At 36.6% G+C, this 18,791-nt stretch overlaps 1 protein-coding gene across 4 annotated transcripts; it reads right to left on the minus strand.

Moving 5' to 3' along the window:
- Positions 1 to 2,473: 2,473 nt before the first annotated feature.
- Positions 2,474 to 18,791, minus strand: LOC133305329 (diacylglycerol O-acyltransferase 1A). 4 transcript variants are annotated; one of them, XM_061505510.1, is made up of 16 exons: positions 18,219 to 18,791; positions 17,750 to 17,830; positions 17,559 to 17,632; positions 17,372 to 17,447; positions 17,185 to 17,252; positions 16,558 to 16,681; positions 16,115 to 16,213; positions 14,611 to 14,712; positions 14,339 to 14,475; positions 12,912 to 12,993; positions 12,772 to 12,792; positions 12,372 to 12,434; positions 11,685 to 11,732; positions 3,363 to 3,425; positions 2,994 to 3,047; positions 2,474 to 2,887 (listed from the first exon to the last, which is right to left on the minus strand). In XM_061505510.1, the coding sequence occupies exons 1-16, from the start codon at positions 18,477 to 18,479 to the stop codon at positions 2,777 to 2,779; spliced, it is 1,464 nt and encodes a 487-aa protein (XP_061361494.1). In that variant the 5' UTR covers positions 18,480 to 18,791; the 3' UTR covers positions 2,474 to 2,776. The 4 variants fall into 4 exon arrangements, with proteins under 4 accessions (XP_061361494.1, XP_061361493.1, XP_061361495.1 ...); XM_061505509.1 differs by having other exon boundaries at positions 17,750 to 17,836; XM_061505511.1 differs by having other exon boundaries at positions 2,969 to 3,047; positions 17,750 to 17,836.

Raw genomic sequence — 18,791 nt, forward strand, 5'->3', positions numbered from 1 at the left:
GATTTTGGTTCTCATTTTCTATAATTATCGACAATAATATATATAACTGTGGTGTCTTCGAGGGGCGCTGACTACAATGGTTTTGAGTCGGTGGAATTTAATTACAAATAAAATAAAATGGTTGGATGAAGATACCAATCAAAACGTGCCACGTAACAAGTATCACGTGAGAAGCACGCCATTATCAAGTTGGATGCTTGGGTGTCCGAATTGGATCATGTGCCTCCAGCTACTTCATTGGATATCCCTTTTTTTAACAATTTGAATAACCTTTGCTTAATGATCAGTTTTTCTTTTTCACTCACCCTGTTTAAAACCTGATACCTGATCAGGTTATCTGCTTTTTTTTCTTTTTCTTTTCTTTTCTGATTTAATTTTTTTTTTTTTTTTTTTATAAAAACTAGTTATTATTGAGTTATTTTTCACGCATGCAAAAATGCTATTTTGACTAAAGCCAAGTAGAATAGCGTCATCAGTAAAAATAAGGATATATTTTTCTTATGTTATAGAAAAAAAATTATCTTATATTGTAGAAATAAAAGTATAAGTGGAACTCACAGATAATAGGAGAGAAAAAAAAGAGTGACGGGACCCGACCCCTTTTTGTGTATGTAGAAAAGTTGTTTATCTCTTGTAAAATGAGATAAATATAACCCATAAAAATAAAGGTAAGCTGCAAAATGTCATGGTGGTAAATGTCTTTCTCATGGCAGTTGTCCCTTCCTAACTTATCTCCTTTTTCCGATAAATAGTGCATTATTATTAGAATGTAAATAGATTAGACTTTGACTTAAATAGGTCAGACTTGTATAAAAACACTTAGGTATGACCTGACCTATTCATCTTGTGTAAGCATAAATTACAAGTCTTACCTGACCTATATTTAAAAAATAAAATTTTTGGCCTATTTAAGCAATTAAACATTTAATTATTAAAAAAATAACTAAAATAATATTACATTATTATTTAAAATTATTAAAATAATAATTTATTTATTTTATTTAAAATAAATAATATGATATAGGCCGGCCTGTAGGCCTATAGGTTTGACATGTATTAAAAATATTTGACTATTTGTAATAGGTCAAGACAGGTCTAATATAGGTTAAGCCATAAGCCACTGTAGGCCCGCCTAGCCTATTTATACCCCTACTTACCATCCCGACACATGGAAAAATCTAATATCTTCTTGAAGTAGATACATCCGACGAAAAAAAATGTGTTACATCAGCTGCAATTGTCTTAAAGAGAAAAAAAAAATAACTTTTATATTTTACACTATGTATTTCTGATAATACATGATACAAAATATCCAAGTCGCACCCAAATTTGATACGCCAATTGTACCCAAGATACACTCCTCACACACATACACATTTGAGACTGTAAATGTAAATAAAATTTTAAAAGGTACAGTACCCATATTAATCTAAACGTACATATGGTAGACTAATAGAATAAATTGTTCAAATAGGTGCATCGATGAAGCCTGAATTAAATGCTGACAATAGGTACTGCTTGATGCCATCACACAACAAAGTGAGGACGGAGGATAGAGTCTATGAGACATGGGGGAAGTAGAGACAACTGCCACGTGATAGCTGATAATGAAATGTACAAAATAACTCCTATTGTCATTTAATTTTTTTAGATATTTTTTGATAAATGCTTTTTTCAATATTAAATTGAAAAAAATGCCTATATTATCATTTACCCTTGCATTAAAACTTCTTCACATCTTTTTTTATTTTCACCAGGAAAGGGATGACTGAACATGTCGCGTCATAATAATGAAGTCAATAATGCTACATCTACCCATAAACCTACAATTGTGTTCTACCTAATTATTTGTGAGTTAATTATTCATTAACAACATTTATTATTTATTGTTAAAAAATGTTGTTAGTCTGTTAACCATACACTGAATATAACCAATCATTAATTAATTCATCAATAACCAAGTACAAACAAGGTGTAAACTTTTAAGAGATTTATTATTCTTATGTCACATAAGGTAGAATTTATCTCCTACACACACAAATTCAAGATGGGTCCCACTTTATTCTTTTTCTCTCTCCTCCTGAAAGTAGACCCCACCTGCACATATGAGTCTGTAGGAGATAATATTTATCTCCTACTACATGAGAAAACTATTACCCAACTTTTAATGAAAAGAGATGAAAACCGTAACCTTCAACAAGTGCCACTTTTTCAATTGAAAAATTTAGAGCTGCATAAAACTATTAAACCGATTTTCGTCAATGGAAATTGGCCAAAGAACTCTTGCAGTTAGTAAAGTTTTCTACTACACAGGCATTACGCAAGCATGGTATTCCTTTTCAACTCTTCAGGCATCCCTCATTTATTAACATGCTTGTGCATTAATAGACATCATCATTCATATGTGCAACTTCCAGACTAGGAAGAAATAAATATATTGTACACAAACCATTTATAATTATCCTTAATACTAATTAACATTTAAAAGAAACTAGTACCACTGTTCCTTGGCAGTTATCAATGCCAGTGCATTGCTTGTTTGCTTTCAAAATTTTTATATTGATACAATAGCCAGAGGAATTGAGTTAATAAGTACATAGATCAAGATGAATTAGCCTGGCGAAGTGGCAAATCACGTGGAAATCCTTAAACCAGAGCAACCACTGTCATGGGAGATGACCGTACCCGTAGAAAACAATATCGACCGACATATCCACATAATTCTACCCTCTGAAAACTGAAAAGCTTATCCACATTCCCGGTTAATGATGTATTGCTAACTTTGGTCAAGTTTGCCTTTCCTATTCATCAAGTCATGGTAGTATAGTAGTACGCACATAGGTTGACCAAGAATACTGAATATGAACCAAAAAATCATATTTCCGACCTGGGATGAAGTAAATAACAATTTTAAAAACCAATGAATCAACCTGAAGATAACGAAGTAATAAGATACATTATGTTATACCAATACGCCTAAATAGCACATGTACCGTTGAGTTTCTGAATTTATTTTGCAGGTAATTGGTGATCAAGACCAAAGGAACCTAGAAAAAAAGACATTCATTATCATTTCAAGTGAACCAAAAAATGGATGACATCATAATCATCAACTATTTCAAAGACAAGACAAATTCATTAGTCTAGAGATTAGAGAACATTTTGTTTGGTCATAGAAGAACAGAAACAAAAACATCTACATCTTCTTTTCTTTTTCTGGCCTGGCCCTCACCACCTTCTTGGGGGCAAGAGGTGTGAGATTTTGGTTTCTTGGAAAGCTTGTTAACTTTAAACTAAAAGAATACTTAGGCTTAATAATAGCAGATGGGCAAACAGAAGTCAAAACGGTAATTTGACTTTACCTGAAACATAATTCCACCAAAAGCCCACAACTTGAATATGTGGCAAGGAACAGCAATGCACAGCTACACTCAGATGAAAGATAAATAATGAGAAAAAATTGTGAATCTCCGTTGTCTTTGGCAATAAAATTACCAAGTTATTCATATTTGCATATGTACTTTTATTAGGATGAACAAATGACAGGATTCATTGAAAACATAATTACAACATGCACATGAAAATTATTCAAGGCTAAAGAAAGCATCCACGAGGTAATCTAGGGAAGTCTTGGCGCCAAAATTAATATTATGAGAACACCGATAGAAACTAGAAAATAACACTGCATTAGAATTGCCATGTCAGAATCCATCTTTAAGATATGTAAGCTGTATCATCTACACAAGCAAAGCTACAGGTCGTAAGGTACTTGAGCTTTTGGTTGCCAGCCACCCATCTTTAGGTTACCGAGGCCCTCGTGACGTTGTATATAGTTCAAAGAAAAAGTAATGATTTGCAGTCATTTCGAACAGTGAGAACTTCGTATCTAATTTTCAATCCTCTAGCACTTCGTGAGGTACTTGAGCCTTTGGTAGCTAGCCACCCATCTTTAGGTTCCCGAGGCCCTCGTGAGGTTGTAGATAGTTCAAAGAAAAAGTAATGTTGTGTAGTCATTTCTGTTAGAAAATTATATTTCAGGCAAGTATTTGCAGTCTGATAGAAAATTATATTTCAAGGCAAGTACTTGCATCTGTGTGGCTTCTTCAATTTGATATTTTCAGTTTCATTAGCAGGACTTTAAAATAATTGCAGGAGAGATATTTTTTTTGTGTTAATTAAGTTGGAAGGTGTTAGATGTTTTTTGTTAGTATCAAGATTGAATAAAACAAGCGCGATCAGAAAGTTGAAGAAAAGCAGAAGCAACACGAAGAAAGAAAGAAGCATTTAAGTTTACGGGGGAGTTTTGTTGGGATAAATTTAAATGTCCGTTTTTTATTTAATGGGTTTAGAAGTTTTGTTTTTTAGGAATGAATGATGGTTAAGAGTTAGCCGTTTTTTAGAATATTAATGAGTCAGTTAGAATATTAATGAGTCAGTTATGTCAGTTATGAAGTAATGAGGGTGTTATGTGTGGAGTTATGTTGTCAGTTTTATAGCTTATAAATAGCCTTTGATAGTTTGTATGAAATGTAGATCAAGAGAGAAAGAGAAAGAGCAAGAATAGAAAAGAAAAGTTTTTTTTGTAGATACACAAGTTTGGTTGTCTCTTGCATCTGTGTGGATATTCAATTCTAACAAATTGGTATCAGAGCTATGGAGAAAAAGAGCGAGTTGGTGGTGCCACTCTTCCATGGAGATAAGGATGAAGCATTAGATTGGCTTCTCTGTTTGAAGGAACATTTTCGGAAACAAAAAATTGGACGGAGAACAAATGGCAGGTAGCCATGAGAAGACTTAGAGGAAGCGCAATCAAATGGTTCCGTACATGGAACTGCCGCGACTTTAATAATATGTGGAAGGATTTTCTAATGGCCTTCGTAACAAAATACTTGCCTGGACGTTTTGATCTAATTAATGAAGAAGATAAAATCTTCAATGATGATGATGAAGATGAGGAAAATGATGCGGATGAAGAAGAGACCGAGATGGCGGAATCCGAGGTTGCCAACGGCAATGCATCCGCGGAGGAGATTGACGTGTCGGAGCGCGTAAGAGACGACTCGGATAAGAAGACGATGGAGATGACTGCGGCCAAGGGAGCCGAGATAGAAGAGGAGGAGAACGAAGGAGCCGAGATCGAAGACGCTGAGAGCGGCGAGTCAATTCAGAAGCCGGATAGAGAGGACAAGGAAGAAGACGAGATGTCGAAGGAGCTTGAGAAGCCAGCAAAGGAACGAGAAGCATGGAATCCGAGATGCTTGATGGAGACCGGTTTGGAGGAGACTGCGAATCCGAGTCTCATGTTGATAAACGGGATGAGGGAGATCCCGGCTAAATCACCGAGTTCATGTTTTGGAAGAGACTTCGTCCCCGGCGTGACGAGGTCGACGTCGGCGACCGGCATAGGTCGCTGGTCCGAGATGCCATTGAGGAGGTGCGAGGAAGACGACAATGAAGGAGCCGAGAACGGCGAAAAAATGGAAGGTGCATTTGAAGAAAAGGATGTAGTCTTGAAGAGAAAAAGAGGTTTTGTTGACAATACCAATGATGCAGAAATTGGGATTGGACGAGGAAATAAAATTGTGAAAGTAACTGATGAAGTGGCGAATGAAACTGAGAAGAATTTGGGCGACGAGAAACTTGCAGGTGAAGAAGATACAGCGAATGGAAACAAGGAAAGTCCTGCTAATGAAACTGAAAATATCAAATTGAAGAAGCCACCGGATAAAATAAAATATGTTCAGAAAAATAATTGCAGGGGAGATATTTTTTTTTTTTTTTTTTACGCGTTCTGACACGTTAATCTCCTCCGCGGATGCATTGCCGTTGGCAACCTCGGATTCCGCCATCTCGGTCTCTTCTTCATCCGCATCATTTTCCTCATCTTCATCATCATCATTGAAGATTTCATCTTCTTCATTAATCAGATCAAAACGTCCAGGCAAGTATTTTGTTACGAAGGCCATTAGAAAATCCTTCCACATATTATTAAAGTCGCGGCAGTTCCATGTACAGAACCATTTGATTGCGCTTCCTCTGAGTCTTCTCATGGCTACCTGCCATTTGTTCTCCGTCCAGATTTTTTCTTTCCGAAAATGTTCCTTCAAACAGAGAAGCCAATCTAATGCTTCATCCTTATCTCCATGGAAGAGTGGCACCACCAACTCGCTCTTTTTCTCCATAGCTCTGATACCAATTTGTAGGATCGCTCAAATACAAAATCAACAAATAAAACAACTATTCAAGAATGTCGTGAGGACTTGTGGAGAAAGAGAACAAACTTCTGTGAAATATTTTACTAAACTTCGTTGCTTCTCAATTCTGTATTCCTCAAACAATATACTAGACTATTTATAGGCTATAGTTTGCCTTTCTAAAACTGCAACACTAAATAACCATAAACCACAATTAAAACCAAACTTAATAACAAAACATAACGACTGACTCTTAACCTTTCAAAACTCCTAAACTTAATGCTAACCCTCATGACTCATAAACTCCATAACCGACAAATTCAAACCAAAACTCATAAGATAAATGTTAACCTTATGACTCATAAACTATCCATAACTGACAACTTTAAACACATTAAAGTAACATTTAACGTTTACTTAACACTAATGTGTTTGTGGGCTACATATTGTATAAATAATTATATTATGCTATTTAATATATATTGGGTAAATTAAAGTGATCAAATAAAAATGTCCAAATAGATTCTTAAGTGTGAGACAAATAGGTGGATACCAGTGTTGGACCAATTAGGTATAATGGGAGCTTACTTGCCCAACAATAAAGAAAAACACTATAAATGGTTATGGACTTATGGTCCCCAATATGTCAAATAACAACCCTAGTTTCTCTTCCCCATTAAGATAGAGACAGCACACTAAAGAATAAGGATTAGGGCTATTTGACTGAGGAAGATCGCATATCCTATAAAGAGATACTTGAAAAAGGGTATTCTAATATATTATAGAATTGTAAATAATCTGTACAAAGGGTTCTCTATTTATAGAGAATACTTGACCTAATTTTGACCTAATGGGCTTGGCCCAATACAACAAATAAACGACTAAATAATAACTAAATTATTATTATTTACAACAGTCCCCCTCAAGCTGAGGAATAGATATTTATCATTCCCAGCTTGCTAGTAAGTTCTTGAAATCTGTCTGAAGGAAGCCCCTTTGTTAATAGATCAGCTAATTGACGCCCAGTGGGAATGTATGGAGTGGTAATCAACCCGCTATCAAGTTTCTCTTTGATGAAATGGCGGTCAACCTCAATATGTTTAGTCCGATCATGTTGGACTGGATTATGAGCTATACAAATAGCGGACTTATTATCACATAGCAGCTTCATAGGTCCCTCACATTTTATTTTGAGATCATCAAGTACAATTTTCAGCCACAGTAACTCACAAATGCCTTGAGCCATAGCTCGAAATTCAGCTTCTGCACTTGATCTGGCAACCACATCTTGTTTCTTACTTCTCCATGTCTCCAAGTTACCGCAAAGAAACATGCAATAACCAGTGGTAGAACGACGGTCAGTCACGGATCCAGCATAATCAGCATCTGTGTAGACTTCTAAAGATAGATTGCCATCACGTCGGAATAACAATCCTTTACCAGGAGTACCTTTAAGATACTGAAGAATTCTCTCTACTGCCTGCATGTGTTTTTCTTTTGGATCGTGCATAAACTGACTGACAACACTAACAGCATAAGCTAGGTCTGGTCTATATGGGCCAGATATATCAATTTCCCAACTAGCCGTTGATATTGTCCTTTATCAACTGGAGGACTCTCTTCTTCATAGCCCATCTTGTGATTCTGCTCAATAGGAGTATTAGAGGGTTTACACCCGAGCTTTCCTGCTTCTTTGAGAAGATCCAAAACATATTTCCTCTGGCTGATAAAAATTCCTTTGCTTGAATGAGCTACTTCTATCCCTAGGAAATATTTCAGTTTCCCAAAGTCTTTGATTTCAAACTCAGAGGCAAGCCGTATTTGCAGAATCTGTCTCTCCACAAAATCATCACCTGTGATAATAATATCATCAACATATACAAGGAGCACAGTAAGCTTCCCATTTTGGGAGTGCTTGAAGAAAATAGTGTGATCTCCTTGACTCTGTCTGTATCCTAAGGTCATCATAACCTTAGTAAATCTTCCAAACCAAGCACGAGGTGACTGCTTCAATCCATACAAGGCCTTTTTTAATCTACAAACTTTATTTTCCCCCTTCACAGAATCAAAACCAGGCGGGATTTCCATGTAGACTTCTTCTTCTAACTCACCATTGAGGAAAACATTTTTCACATCAAATTGATTTATATCCCAATTGTAATGGGCAGCAAGGGATAACAAGATTCTCACTGTATTCATCTTTGCAACTGGAGCAAAGGTTTCTTCATAATCAATGCCATAGGTTTGAGTGTAACCTTTGGCCACTAATCGAGCTTTATATCTCTCAAGAGTGCCATCAGAATTATATTTCAGGGCATAAACCCATCTGCACCCTACTGCTTTCTTTCCGTTGGGTCTATCAATAACCTCCCATGTTTTATTTTTCTCCAAAGCATTCATCTCCTCGTGCATGGCTTGAGCCCAATTCCTATCTTTCAAGGCTTCATGTACTGATTTTGGGATTGCAATAGAATCTAGTGCTGAAACAAAGCTTTTGTTCTGCACAGAAAGATTAGCAGAGGAAACAAAGTGGGAGATAGGGTATTGAGTACAAGAGGGACAGGAGGAACAAGTTTTCTTGTGACAAGATCTTTTTCCTTTTCTAAGAGCAATAGGTAAGTCATCAGAAGTAGAAGCAATGGGTAAGTCATTAGAGATATCAGAAGAAATAGACAAATCATGAGAGGAAATAATATTAGAATCAGAAACAGGAGATTCAGGAGACTCAGAAGAAATAGGAGATTCAGGACTTATCAGTGGTTCAGACGATTGAGGTTGCTGGTGAGACAGTATGGGTTGTATCTCAGGTGTATTTGAAGGTTCTGACACACCAGGAGCAGACACACTAGGAAGAGAGAAGATTGATCCAGACTCAAAGAAGGAAGGGGACGAGTCTTCTGAAGAACTGTTCTCCCCCAGACGATGAGGACCCAGGAAATAAGATTCAGATTCTTGAAAGGTGACATCCATAGAAATAAAAAATTTCCGACTTGGTGGATGATAACACTTGTACCCTTTTTTATAAGGGTTATAACCAAGGAAGACACACTTAAGAGCCCTAGGATCCAACTTACTCCGATGTTGTTTATGAACATGGACAAAGGCAACACATCCAAACACTCTTGGTGGAAGGCTCTGCAATATGGGAACAGAAGGAAAGAAGGAAGTCATGAAATGAATAGGACTGATATTGTTAAGGACCCGTGAAGGTAAACGGTTGATCAAAAAAGTTGCAGCTAATACTGCTTCTCCCCAATAAGAACTAGGAACAGATGTCTGGAAAAGTAGTGCTCTAGCAACTTCAAGAAGGTGACGATTTTTCCTTTCAGCAACCCCGTTTTGTTGAGGGGTATCAACACATGTGAGCTCATGAATCATACCTCTGTCTGAAATGAATTGTGACAGGCGTTGATTGACGTACTCAGTACCATTATCAGATCTGAGTCTTTTAATACCCTTACCAAATTGAGTCTCAACCATGTGATGAAACCGAATAAATATCTCTGGTACTTCAGACTTGTCTTTCATCAAGTATATCCATGTTATCCGAGTACAATCGTCAATAAAAGAAACAAACCACCTTCCATCTGAAACACTGTGCACTTTAGAAGGGCCCCAAACATCAGAATGGATAAGAGAAAAAGGTTCCTTGCTTTTAATAGTGCTAGAAGGAAATGACACTCGATGGTGTTTTGCAAATTCACAAACATCACAATGAAAGGTCTCAACCGACTTATTGAGAAACAGAGAGGGGAACATAGACTTCAAAAGACTAAATGGTGGATGCCCCAGACGCTTGTGATGGAGCCAAATCATAGACTCTGCAGTAGAAGGATGACGTGTCATTAATAACTGATTTTTGCTAGCATGGTCTGGAAGGAGATGATACAACCCATCCTGTTCATTAGCAACTCCAATTGTCTTCTTCGTGGTAAGATCCTGAATAAGACAATAAGAAGGAAAAAATGTGATAGAACAATTCAAATCAGTTGTAAGTTTTTGAGTGGAGATAAGATTAGTAGAAAGCTGAGGAACATAAAGAACATTTTTAAGAAACAAGGAAGGTTGAATTTGAATTTTACCAGAACTAATAACTGATTTATGGGATCCATCAGCTACGGATATAGTATGACTACCAACAGTAGGATGATAAGAACAAAACAACTCAGTACGACAAGCCATATGATCAGTTGCACCAGAATCCAAAATCCACGAGGTTTTAAAATCAGTGCAAGAAGCAAGAAGAGATATAGAACGTGTGCTCTTACAAGATAAGATCGAAGAACTATCATGCTCGGCCATTCTTTAACAAAAAAAGTTAACAACTAGCGATAAAATCAACCAAACAGAATATCAAATGACCTCTGATCAAAAAAATAATTACAGATCCAGACAGAAGACAAGAAGACGAGAAGAATGGTGGTGGTCCGGTCCAAAAACACGGCCGCACGCGCTTCCACGCGCCAGAGAAAGGAGCTGCGCGTGGGATTCACTCGCCGGGAAAGGGGCGGCGTGTGAGAGCGCGTGGAGGGGCTTCGCCGGCTGAGATTTTTCTGGTGTGGTCGTCCGGTGAGCGCGCACCTGTCTGTGGGTGGTCGCGGTTGAAAAGTCGCCGGAAAGTGGTCCAAACGGTGAAGACAGATCTGATTGGAGGCGGTCGGAGGTGTTTCGGTCGTTTGTGGCGGAGGAACAGTGCGTAGAATGATAGATCGGAGGAAAAATAAGGTCAACAATGGTCCCCTTGGTCCAAAAAGTCCCCGGAAAAATTTTCCGGTGGCGGCTGATGGCGGCAAGAGGCAAAGAAATTAGGGTTTTGTTAAAAAAGAAGATAATATGTGCGGAAGCAAAGCCCTCAGATCGAGAGCTTTGATACCAACATGAAAAAGGGTATTCTAATATATTATAGAATTGTAAATAATCTGTACAAAGGGTTCTCTATTTATAGAGAATACTTGACCTAATTTTGACCTAATGGGCTTGGCCCAATACAACAAATAAATGACTAAATAATAACTAAATAATTATTATTTACAACAGAGATGATCATATTAAAGAATAAAGATTAAGGCTATTCGACAAAGGAATATCGCATACCCCAAAGGAGAAGATCGAAGTTATTCCGCTGCTATAGAGACAGGTATGCTTCCACCTTTATGTTAATATTCCTTTAAGATTTGGTATGATGGATCTTGGTTTGTTGGTGATGGTTATCACCATAAGGTCAAGAGGAATTATTATTCTAACAATTTCTAAGAGTGACAACTTCGCATCTAATTTTCAATCCTCTCCCTAGCACTTCCACAACTGCCGAAGGGAAATAATGAAAAAATAAAATAAAAAAATACTCTAAGTGTAAATCAATGCAACGCAAGCTTCTCCCCAACTTCGATCAGTGCAGCATGCAAACAAGCACTCAAGCAGAACATCCATTGGAACATCATACCAAAAGAGGAAGAGAGGATATTTTAGACAGAGAGATGAAAAACACACCTCATGGAACAAAGCAGAAACCAGGAAGGCAATTAAAATAGCAACACCCTGCACAATATGATGAAAATCACAATAATACATATATCGAGTAATCAAAAAAATAACATCAATAATTTTGACAGAAGAAGAGCCAATCCAAATATCTACCAATCAGAAACAAGTCAAACAACTATGCTGATTAGAAATTGCTGGTAACAAAGACCAAGGGAAAAAAATGACAAAAAGGTCTTAGAACATGAGAAAAAGAAATTAATGGAGTTCCTTTACTATTATTGTTCATGTGAATCTGCCTGCACATGCATGTTTGTGCATTCCAAAATCATTTATCTGAAACGACAGAACAGAATATGGCAACTTTGATTATAGTCTATCAGTTGAAAACATTTTACAGATAGTTTCCCAAGTGCATTAGACATATCGAACCATACAATTAGTACATAAAAAATATTTTGTTTTGAAACTTATATAACATAAATTTATTGATAAGTTATTACATAATTATTTGTTAATGAGGATAAAAGTTAGATGACCATTTCAATTCAAATTTGATATATTTTAAAGGCAACCTGAGATGGTAAACATAGACTGACAATATCCTAAAGACAAACTTTTCATCCACATGTAAAATGTGTTTTGGGCTGAGTAAATCCAGGTTCCGTTCAGTAACACAGGAGGATGTTTGATTACCTTGGGTATACCATTCCTTAAACATGGAAAATATAGGTGGCGGATCATCCATTTGTGAACAGGCTGCAATGTGAAAGAATTCATTCAGTTGTATACTAAATGGTTTGGAACTACACTTGAAAAGTAATAAAATCACTGATATGTTCTGATATATGGTTTTAGAAACATGGGAAACTAAGCCAGAAAGTAACAGTTGGAAAAAAGCTGCAACTTCTCTTTATTCCTTTCGTTAAAGTAGCCTACAAAGTTTTCATCCATCATCATATTCTGGTGGCATAGTTATATCAAATATATATGCTTACAAGAATTTCATGCTAACATGAGACCAGAAATTAGCAGAGACCAAAAAAATATATTATCCAACTTGATCATCAAAATTAAGTCTGAAAAAGAGACACACCATATTCCACATCCTCCAATACTGATGGCAGCAGCAGCACCACATATACATCCAACCAAGAAAAGTAAGTCACGAATTCTCTTCATGGAAGATTGGAAGTATTGTAAACAAACAACAATGTACCAGTACAAAGAATCTACCTCTTCAACAGTTTTGGCATTCCACCAATCTTTGTAGAATTCACGATCACCAAATTGAAGAAGCTCTGCGAGTATATTTAACCTACATTGCAACAGTGGCCCTTAAGATAAACAGCCCCAAATACTAATCAAACTTAAAAAAAAAAAAAAAAAAATCAAAGCTGAATTTTACTTCTAACATCCACAAATAAGACACCCAGATCAGCACTTGTGTGTGTACACATGGATCTGAACATTTTTATAAAGGAATAATTTTATTAAAAGGAAGAAAAAAGAGCATACATGAAGAGAAGAATACGATATCCTCCCGGGCCAGAGGAAACATATACAAACTCATCAACAAAATAAAGCTATCAAATCCTTTGTATATCTGTCAGAGACTGATTCAAATTAATCATGGGTGGCACACCAAAGCGAGGCTAATTTCTTTTTACATCTTAAGGTGCATATACTTCGGACAACAGCAATCTCCATACACACACCTTTAATCAGCTAGATCTTCCCAACAATAATGCAGTTACACTTGACGGTGTATAGGAAGGTGGATATCATTTTGATGATGGTTTGAAAGATTAATCAATACCAAACAGATGCATAACAGCACCATCATCAGACAATTTCCAGGGAATAGTAGTCAAGGCATTAGGCACAAGAAACTAGAACTACAGTTCTTCAATACTAGAACTACAATTCTTCCATTTATGGCAAGTGGAGATAATTTCATACTAATGTGATAAGAACCTTGGGATGCACCACCCCAAAAGCTAGCTTAAAGGGTGGGAGTGCCCAAGGCCTTATAAACCCCACATTAGTTGGCCATACAACCGAGGTGGGACTTCAAGTCCCATACCTTGCAAATGGGATCGTAACATTCCACCATGCTCCGCAACCCCGGCGCCCACGTGGGCTGGCTTTGCGCTAATCTTTTACTAGCCCCAGGCGAACACTACAATGCCCGCGTCATCACCCGCGCCGCTCGATTGTAACCGGGAGACATAGTGGAAGGCTCTGATACCATTTGATAAGAACCTTGGGATGCACCACCGCAAAAGCTAGCTCAAAGGATGGAAGTGCCCAAGGCCTTATAAACCCCACATTAGTTGCTCATACAACCAATGTGGGACTCAAGTCCCACACCTTGCAAATGGGTCTTAGGAGTCCGGGACTAGTAAAAGATTAGCGCAAAGTCAGCTCGCGTGGGCATTGGGGCTGCGGAGCGTGGTGGAGTGTTAGGACCCATTTGCAAGGTATGGGACTTGGAGTCCCACATTGATTATATGGGCAACTAATGTGGGGTTTACAAGGCCTTGGGCACTCTCATCCTTTGAGTTAGCTTTTGGGGTGGTGTATCCTGAGGTTCTTATCATAATGTTTTATCAGAAAACACTCAAACATATATATGTTGAATCAAATAAGAGATGGAATACCAAAGGTGGAAAAAGCAGTAGAACATGCAGAGCCACACATATAAATTTGGAACAGAAAGCTTCAGAACTCTCTCAATGGCATATAGAAGGTTTCCTTTCAAAGGATGCTGTGAATTTTGTACAATAGGATTAATATACTGCAAAATTACATGATCAAAACAATGTCAGAATACCTGTAGAATTGGAGGGAAACAAAATTCAAGAAAAAATGCACACATAAAAATAACAAAGTAGGTAGAAATGAACACAATTTATTAACAGGTACTGCTTACTTGTTCTATTATAAATCCCATAACTCCTGTAAATATTATCAGCTTAACAAGTTGACGAAACAGCCAACCCTTTCGAATCGAAGGCGTGCGAGGATAGCTTGGCTAAAACAGCAGTTCATAACACAGGAGATAAACAAGAGTAAAATACATGCAAGTAAAAATGTGAGAAATTTTGTTCTCAGACAAATCAATTAACAAATGTAATTCACTTGGAGATACATTAATGCTGGAAAATGCAAAAACAAATCAACTGCACAAACCTACTAAAAGAAACTCTCAAGTGAAATTTCTGCAAGTTTGAATAAACACTGAAATAACAGATGATGCCAAAGACAATCCAGTATTCTCAAAAAGTGCATTCTGCATTTATATTTCATGGTAGTGAGTCATGTAATACCCATTCCGTTAAAAGAACCTTAGCTCTGCTGCTAAATATATAATAGCAACTAGCAGATTGCAACGGGGAAGAATGTTGGGAATTTCATATGAATGGAAAGTACAAAGGAAGCTAGAGAACAAATTTTGGTGGTTCTGCTATAGATTTTCTTACACAATATTTGATGATATAAAATGTTGGGTTGTGGAAAATTATGCCAATAAAAACAAAGAGTATTGAATGTGAGATGAATGAGGTCAAACAGCCAAGATTCAAAGATGAAGAGGAAAGACAGGATAAGAGATGTAGACATTTGCTGAAAAATATAGCAAGCACTGAAGACAATGATTGAAGAGCTTTTTGGAGAAATCCTACAAATCAAGTAATTACACAGCAAACTTAAACACTCCCAATCAACTATGCTTGTTAGATGAGAATTCAATTCCTAGCAGCGTAATTATCTGTGCATGGCACATTCAGGCTAGACTCTAACTAAAGACCTCAGACATATTCCATGCCAAAGATGTACCGGTTGTAAGTCCATATGGTGGTGCCCTATGAAGCACCGACACTTCAAAAACCCTGACGTGTCGTGTCCGACACTTCCCAACACTCTCGGACACTCCGACACTCCCCAACACTCCAACACGCGTTATTGAAATTCAAAAAAAGGTTCAAAGGTTAAATTGCGTTGAGTTTTTAGTTCCAACTGTTAGATTCGTTAGATTACGATTACCATTTTATTGAGTTTAATATAAATATTTAGAATATCTTATGTTTCTTTGCAAAATTTATGAATATTATAAGTTTAGATACATTTATTTGTTAAATTATTGAATATTAAAGATAATATATACTACATAAATTAAATATATTATTCAATATCAAAACGTGTCCTAACGTGTCGAAATTTAACATTTTTTAAAATTAACGTGTCGGAGTGTTGTGTCGTATCGTGTCACATGTCCCGTGTCAGTGTCGGTGCTACATAGGTGGTGCCTATAAGCAATCTAATGAGAGAAAAATGGATCCGAATGTCAGTAAAATGGGTGAATCTAAATGAGGCAACAATCACATAAAAAGAAATTGCATCCAAAATTTAAATAAATCACTTGAAAGTGCTGCTACCTGGTAACATAATGTAGGAGCAACCATGAAGTATGCCAAGCTCTTGAAGCTCACATTGTAAGGATAGTCCATATTTAGAGTATTGGGCAGTTCTTCTCCCTATAGCACAGGAAACATGATTGATTAAGGGGGAAAGCAGAAGGTGTATCTATCACATATCTGAATAGATTATCATCCAGAAAAAGTAAAGAATGAAGGGGAAAACAGGATGGATGTATTTCGAATTAAGATGAAATAAAACTGAGCTTTAGCATATGATGAAGTTTTAACAGAACATGATCCCAAGGCTACAGCTTAGTCAAGCAGGTTTTCCTGTTTAAAAACTAATCATCACATAAATTGTACAGCATATCCTCATCTTTAAAGTATTAATTATACAAAGAAGTGGAAATGACATTCTGTGACAGTTATCTACCAACTTACAAGTGGAATTTAAATACTACCTTTTCAATTGATTTGGTAAGTTCTCTCATATCATAGTTTGTATGTGCATAAGAAACCAATTTTAACCACACAATGCAAGCTAATAGCATTAATGTGACACCTGATAGAAAAGCAGAATCACACCTGCAAAGAAATGCTATGTGTCAGCAAGTATTATATCCTTATCTATGAAATGAGTCGAATGACCAAGCATATACGATGTACAAATATTTTATCCCTTGAGTAGTCATCTTCACTGTCCCTCATAACGTAAATCACGTGACTACAAACAGGCTACATGTATCATATTAGAATGATAAGGAAGCCACATACTTGTTTTCAATTTTGTCCAATTTTCCTTATTGACTTATACTTTTATATTTTCATTTTCCAATAATAATTTGCAAAATAATTCAATTCCAACATCACAAGAACCAAACTTTAAACTAAGAATCGCTCGCTTCTGAAATAATTAAAAAATTAATGCTTTTAAATTTCCCGTGCAGTATAATAACAAAGTTTATTCATTATAACTCCATTATCAACTTAACTCATATTCTATTAGCAAATTATTTCAAAATGGACAGGTGATATAAATTGAAGCTCCAGAATCAATTTTGAAGTATACACAAAAGAACTAAACTGACCTGAGGATTACTAAAACTGGATAGAAAACTGCAGCTGTTGTAATGATTATATGAAGTACAACAACAACCTGCAATATTAAAATCAATATTCCCATGTATGTATATAACGAACAAGGATTTCATGCAGTTACAGAACACTTTTTTCACCATGAAATATAATAAAAGCTCACTAGGCCTGATCACTTACTGGTTCAGAAATACACTTTTGCTGTGCCAACTTTTCCACTACAAAGGCAGCAAAAGGAAATAAAGCAAGAGTAACACTGCAAGCAAAGCATAACCACCTACTGTCAAAATTATATTTTATGAAACAATCCTCAAAATAATTATACAAAAGATAGTTTATCCTTAAGGGAATTTATCTCACTCATTACCAACACATGAATAGGGGCCAATCTCTCAATGATTTTGAACTAAACCAAAAACCAGACTTAATCAACCAACCGTACTGCAGAACAAATAAAATGCACATTAAGACAGATAAAAATGAACTGTCAAAATTAAGGCCATAACAAAAAACGAAACTGTGCAGGTGAATGCACAATTATAAATGGAAGAGGAAAACCTTCATTAAATTCTCAATGATAAGTCGGCTATTAACGGCAACAAGCACTACTATACAGAGGTTGAAGAGGCCCGCGTGACTCTGCAGCTGATTGAATAATTAGTAAAGAAATATACATACAGAGTCAGTATTCAGCAACGCTATTTATAACAACACTGATACCATAGTTGGTAGAAAAACCTGATTCTCCCATTAATTATATTATTAAATTCAAAACATAAATTAATAACAACTACTGTCCAGTACAGATAGATAGCATAAAGAAAGAAGAAAGTACTAGCATTAGCATACATACATTTTTTAATGTTTCACAAACCATAAGGTAGAAAGAAAAACCCCGATTCCCCCACGCTAGGAGCTATTTTTCACTTGCATTGATTGTTCATGCGTTGAATTGTTTAATACACTACGATAGGAACTCAAATTTGCTAAACAGAATGGTAATAAGCAAGAAATTAAGGGCGAGAACCTGTCGGAAAATGTTTTCGGAGCTAAGCGGGCTTTCCTTCACTCTGCGATGAGCGGGGACAGAAGGACGGTAGACGAATTTGAGCGCCGAAACATCAGTGAGATGATCTTCCTTCACTTTGTGTTGTTCGCTGCTCATGCAGTCATCGGAACCAGAATCCCTCGCCAACTCGCCATTGGCGGAGTTGACGCTGGACCTGCGCCGCACGGAGTCTCCTTGAATGGCAGTGGCTACACTTTCAGGTTGTTCGGGAATCACCATCGGAGAAGAAGATCAAGCCACGTTTACTCTGTCTTCTCCACAAAACAATTTGTTATTATTATATATAATAATAACAATTATTAATAATATAGAATGAATGAGTTATTTATATGTATATATTAATTGAGACTGCGAAAGGTATTTATTGGGAGAAGAGAACGAGAGTGAAAGAGAAGAGAAGGGTTTTGAGTTTGGTGACGGTGTAGCTGTTTTGTGTTGCATGCAATGGTATGAAATGCACAAAGAGCGAGAGAGAAAGGAATCTGATTCGAATAAATGAAGAAAGCGGTTGCGGGACACAAGGGTTGGCCA

The sequence above is a fragment of the Gastrolobium bilobum genome, unplaced genomic scaffold (genome assembly GCF_033153095.1).
Source record: "Gastrolobium bilobum isolate Gb01-03AN ecotype WA unplaced genomic scaffold, APGP_CSIRO_Gbil_v1 utg1221, whole genome shotgun sequence".
Lineage (NCBI taxonomy): Eukaryota > Viridiplantae > Streptophyta > Magnoliopsida > Fabales > Fabaceae > Gastrolobium > Gastrolobium bilobum.

Excerpts from the sequence above, each read along its gene's own strand:
- LOC133305329 (XM_061505509.1), bottom strand. The coding sequence starts at position 18,479 with ATGGTGATTCCCGAACAACCTGAAAGTGTAGCCACTGCCATTCAAGGA. Across the intron at positions 17,448-17,558 it reads TGGCCCCTATTCATGTGTTG|TGTTACTCTTGCTTTATTTC; the intron begins GTAATGAGTGAG and ends CTTTGCTTGCAG. Across the intron at positions 3,048-3,362 it reads TTGGTGGAATTATGTTTCAG|GTTCCTTTGGTCTTGATCAC; the intron begins GTAAAGTCAAAT and ends CTTTTTTTCTAG.